The sequence below is a fragment of the Mesoplodon bidens genome, assembly GCF_964165515.1.
Source record: "Mesoplodon bidens genome assembly, chromosome: 16".
NCBI lineage: Eukaryota > Metazoa > Chordata > Mammalia > Artiodactyla > Ziphiidae > Mesoplodon > Mesoplodon bidens.
Genome location: NC_138173.1, coordinates 23197691 through 23202508, shown reverse-complemented (window position 1 = coordinate 23202508; position 4818 = coordinate 23197691). Strand labels below are relative to the sequence as shown.

General features: G+C 41.6%; 1 protein-coding gene across 1 annotated transcript; it reads left to right on the top strand.

Moving 5' to 3' along the window:
• Nucleotides 1-207: 207 nt before the first annotated feature.
• On the top strand, nucleotides 208-567 carry LOC308630003 (large ribosomal subunit protein bL34m-like; the record flags this gene model as incomplete). The annotated part of the gene is made up of 1 exon (XM_081258410.1): nucleotides 208-567. The coding sequence occupies one exon, from the start codon at nucleotides 208-210 to the stop codon at nucleotides 565-567; it is 360 nt and encodes a 119-aa protein (XP_081114536.1).
• Between the last annotated feature and the right edge of the window lie 4251 nt (nucleotides 568-4818).

Sequence of the window (4818 nt, the reverse complement as noted above, 5' to 3'; positions counted from 1 at the left end):
ATTTTTAATGCTGGTGCTCTATGTCCTGATTAAGAGCAATTCCATTTGCTTTGATATATGTTTAAGATTTATTATTTTAACAAAAGGGCCGTGATCCTAACCAAGATGCTTTTCTAAATAGTTGTCTATCCCACCTTTGGGTGGAACCAGGTCACGAGGAATGAAGCAGTAGAAAGGGTTATAGAAATGTATCATGAGGCCACCCGGATGGCGTGCCGGCGGCCGGACATGGCTTTCTCGACCAGATCGGTGGGTCGCCTGTTGCGCCCAGTCAGTAGGTCAGCGGCGCTATTGGATGGCAGGTGGCTCCAGCCCCGCGCCTGGCTGGGTCTCCCCGACTCCTGGGGGACTCCCGTCGGTGCAGCAGACCCGGGTCAAGGCGCGCGGGAACGAGTATCAACGGGGCAACATCAAGCACAGGAACAACCATGCAAGATCCTGCGCTTGAAAACGCCAAACGGTGTCCAGGTTATTCTTCGCCGCAAGCACAAGGGTCGAAAATCGCTGAGCCACTGCGGAGCGCGACGCTGCCGGCTGGACCCCCCATTAAAGCATTTTCCTCGCTGACGACTGGGACTCAGACGGACATGAATCCTCAAATTTCGGGGTTGGCCCAGGGGAAGAATTGTGGGACTGGACTGAAAGAGGGGGTGGGAAATCAGACCTTGCCAAGTGTCTTTTTACCCTTTTGAATTAGGAAGAATTTCGAACATATGCAACAGTCCACAGAATGGTACAGTGAACGCCCTTGTAACCCAGTACACAGCTCTACCCACAACCCATCCTGCCCTCTCTGGAGGTGCAAATCTTGGGCAACAGGTTATTTCTTCTGTAAATATTTCAGAACTCACCTCTCTAAGATAAGGGCCCTTTAATACATAGTCACAAACTTTTCACAGCTAAAAAAAAAAAAGGTCAGCAATTCCTTCATGTCGTTAAAAGTCTAATAAATGTTCAGATTCTCACTTGTCTTATAAAATGTCAATTCTCACAATTCTAGGAAGGCTTATGGAGAGGTGGGAGGGCTTTGAATCCTCCACCTGCCCCTTGAGGATGGGCTGTGTGACCTTGAGCAAAATCTTAGCCCTCTTAGGTCCATTTGGTTCCTATAAAATGGGACTTCCCTGGCGGTCCAGTGGTTAAGACTCCAGGCTTCCACTGCAGGGGGCGCGGGTTCCATCCCTGGTTGGGAAACTAGGGTCCTGCATGCTGTGCCGCCAAAAAAATAAATAAATAAATAGATAAAATAAAGTGGATCCATCCTTAAAAAAGAAATGTATTATGAGAACCAGGTTGAGAACCTGTCTCAACATCACTGGTATGAGACTTTCAGTGAGTTAATATACTTCTGTGGACATCGGTTTAATTCCTAAAAATTGGAGCTAGTGGCAATTGCTTCTTTCACATGGTTGTCATGAAAAGTAAGGAGATATGGCAGAGATGGAAACATACTATTGCAGCATTCTTTTTCAGAAAAAAATTAAAAAATATTTACTGGAGTATAGTTGATTTACAATATTGTGTTAGTTTCACGTGTATAGCAAAGTGATTCAGTTATACATGTACATATATTCATTCTTTTTAAGATTCTTTTCTCATATAGCTTATCACAGAATATTGAGTAGAGTTCCCTATTCTATACTGTAGGTCCTTGTTGGTTATCTATCTTATATATAGTAGTATGTGTGTGTCCATCCCAGAAAATATTTTGTAAATTATAAGTTTTCTTCACCATTCATATTTTATCAGTTGGCCTATGGTGTTATTGCATCTGTTATAGCAAATCAAAATTAGATGTATGTTTGGATGAGTAAGTAACCATTTATGTACACATTCATGTATGTCATGTACATAAGGCTATACAAAATGAAAAGCAGAGTAATTATCCAGTGGACTTGATCAGTGGAAGCAGATGTGCCAACTCTTCTGCGTGTGTGTGTGTGTGTGTATGTGTCAGAGAAAGGAGAGAGAGAAAGAGACAGAGAATAATGCAGATTCAAGTGTCTTAATACTCTTAGATTAAAAACCAGAGGTGGGAGAAATGTCCATACATGTTTGGGTGACTGTGGTGCCTAGCTGCTGGTGAGTCACTCTCTGGGTGAAGCCTGGCCATACTGCTTGATCTTGGAGAAATCCCATATAATTGTATGCCTGCACATTGAACATGACATTGAAACACTAGATTAGAAGTGACTGAGGCAGGTGCTTGGGCAGATGGTTCTAATCTGGTTATGTATTGCTGTTTAATAAGCAGGGATAGTTAAGGGTTATGCCCAGAACTGGCACAGTATAACCCCCATAGTATTCTACTGGTAAAGGTGTCACCAGAAGGAATTCAGGAAGAGTAGCATAGACACTATGAAGAAGCTGAGCATAAGAGAATTTGACTTGAATATTGGTTTCAACATTAAAGGTGAAGGTTAAAAGGCAGTGCTGATTTTGAAATCAGAAATTTTGTACTTCCAACAGTCAGCCATCCTGTTGATGAGTTTGTACCACGGGGTGAGTGACTAGAAAGAGCTGTCACATGTTGGCCGATGGCCACCTCTGTCTGAGCCTATGTGATGGGAACAGTTGTCCCCCTCCCTCTGTGCTTAGTCTGACCTCTAACAAGTGAGCCCTGTGTCAGCAGGAGGCAGTAAGTAGCCTGATTGGAGGCACTAGTCTGTGATAAGGACAGAAGGAAATAGTAAAATAGCTACACCAGGATAACCCTGTATTTGTTTTCCATTGCTGCCATAACAAATTATCATAAAGTTAGAGGCTTAGAACAGCACACATTTATTATCCTACAATTCTGTTGGTCAGAAATTAAACACAGGTCTCACTGAGTGAAAATCAAGGTGGTGGCACGGCTGTATTCCGTTCTGGAGAAGAAGCTGTTTCCTTGCCTTTTCCAGCCTCAGAAAATGCCTGTGCATTTTGGTTCATGGCCTTCTTCTATCTTCAAAGCCAGAGACATTTTATCCCTTTGATCCTTCTTCCTTTGTTATATCTCCCTTTGACTCTGACCTTGGCTGAGAAAGGCTCTCTGCTTTAAAGAACTCATAGGATTAGGTTGGCTCCAGGATAATCTACCTGTCTCAAGGTCCTTAACCTTAATCACATTTGCTAAGCTCCTATTCCCTGTAAGGTAACTTACTTATGGATTCCAGGGATTAGTATTTATGCATCTTTGAAGACTATTTTGCTGACCGCAAACCCTTACAGATGAGGAAACTTTACCATAGGCTCCTTCTGTTCCTCCATGCCATCCTCCATCCTTGCCTGTTTCATGGATTTCAGGGGTACTAAGTTCCTCATCAGTGACCACAGAAGTAACAAATTTCTTGTATGGCTACCATGGTGGCCAGTGATTGCCAACACTGGCTTCAAGGAAAGTGTGACAGATAATTCATAGAGTCCCTGGTAGGCTAAAAGGCTGACGAGAACTGATTCTCAGGCACTTGTTCCTAACTAGCACTCTAGCTAGTTGGGAACTATTTGAAGAAGAGAATCTGGGGAAAGACTGGACTTTCTTGCACGAGCATTTGGAGGGTCAGAAACAACAACATTTGGGAGATTAAATGTAAACTAATTTCTTCTCAAAAGTTGGTGAAGGCTGGGACATAACAGAGTTGAGTGAATAAATATATTCTTCACTGCCACTACTTTTATAAAATACTCAAAAGCCTGACTTAGTATTTACAAGAATAAGTACTGGAGTTACACAAATGCAGGCACACACACAGAGGGATAGAGAAAGCCATTTTAAAAATGAAGCTTCTATAGATATACAAGATTTAGCTTATTTCTTCATTCCCCAGGCGGAAGCTGGCAAGAGTCTATTAATAGCCTCCCCTAGCATATAAAACTGCAGATGTTCCCTTACTGCTGAATTTTTTTCTACATCCAAACATATCAGTTATCTATGTTTTCATTTCGGGAGTCTAGATCCAGAAGGAGCATTAGCTATAGTGCAGTTATAGTGTTTCTTCTCAGTGTCAGCAAGGTTGTAGTAATTTTTGCATAAAATATCTGTTAAAATTCAATGAGCATTTTCCTTGTGGAGTTTACTAAAACTCAATATCTGTCTTGAACCAAGGAGGCCAGTATTGTACAGCCTTACATCTTCCACCTATGAAATCCTAAAATTAGGATAATGGAAATAGTAACAGCAGCCCTCATCAAAATGCAAGAAGGAGGAGGGTGAAGGGTAGAAATGAAAAGAGAATGATGTGCGTGTTTTTCACATTTAGGGAGAAAGCACTGATTAACAGCAGGTTCATATATACACTACCAAATGTAAGGTAGATAGATAGTGGGAAGCAGCCGCAGAGCACAGGGAGATCAGCTCGGTGCTTTGTGACCGCCTGGAGGGGTGGGATGGGGAGGGTGGGAGGGAGGGAGATGCATGAGGGAAGGGATGTGGGAACAGATGTATATGTATGACTGATTCACTTTGTTATAAAGCAGAAACTAATAAAAAAAAAACCAGCAGGTTCTCAGCTCTCTACGTGAGTTCATTTTCTAATGTTTCCGGGAGCCCTATTTTGAGTACCAAGTGAAATACAACAATCTGAAAAAAGACTTTCATTTCTTGATATGCAAGAAAAGCATCCTGTAAGTATAGAATGATCTTTTCTTTTCTTTTTTTTTTTTTAATTCTGGCAGGATTGTTGCTCAATTGATATACTACTCTCCTTGGGTATAAACATATGTAAGAAAGAAAAGGAAGATACATAATTAAATACTTCACCTGTTCAATGAAGCTTCCTTAAATACACCTTAGCTCAAATATTTTTTAAGAGAAATAATTCAATCTATGTTTTGGATTTC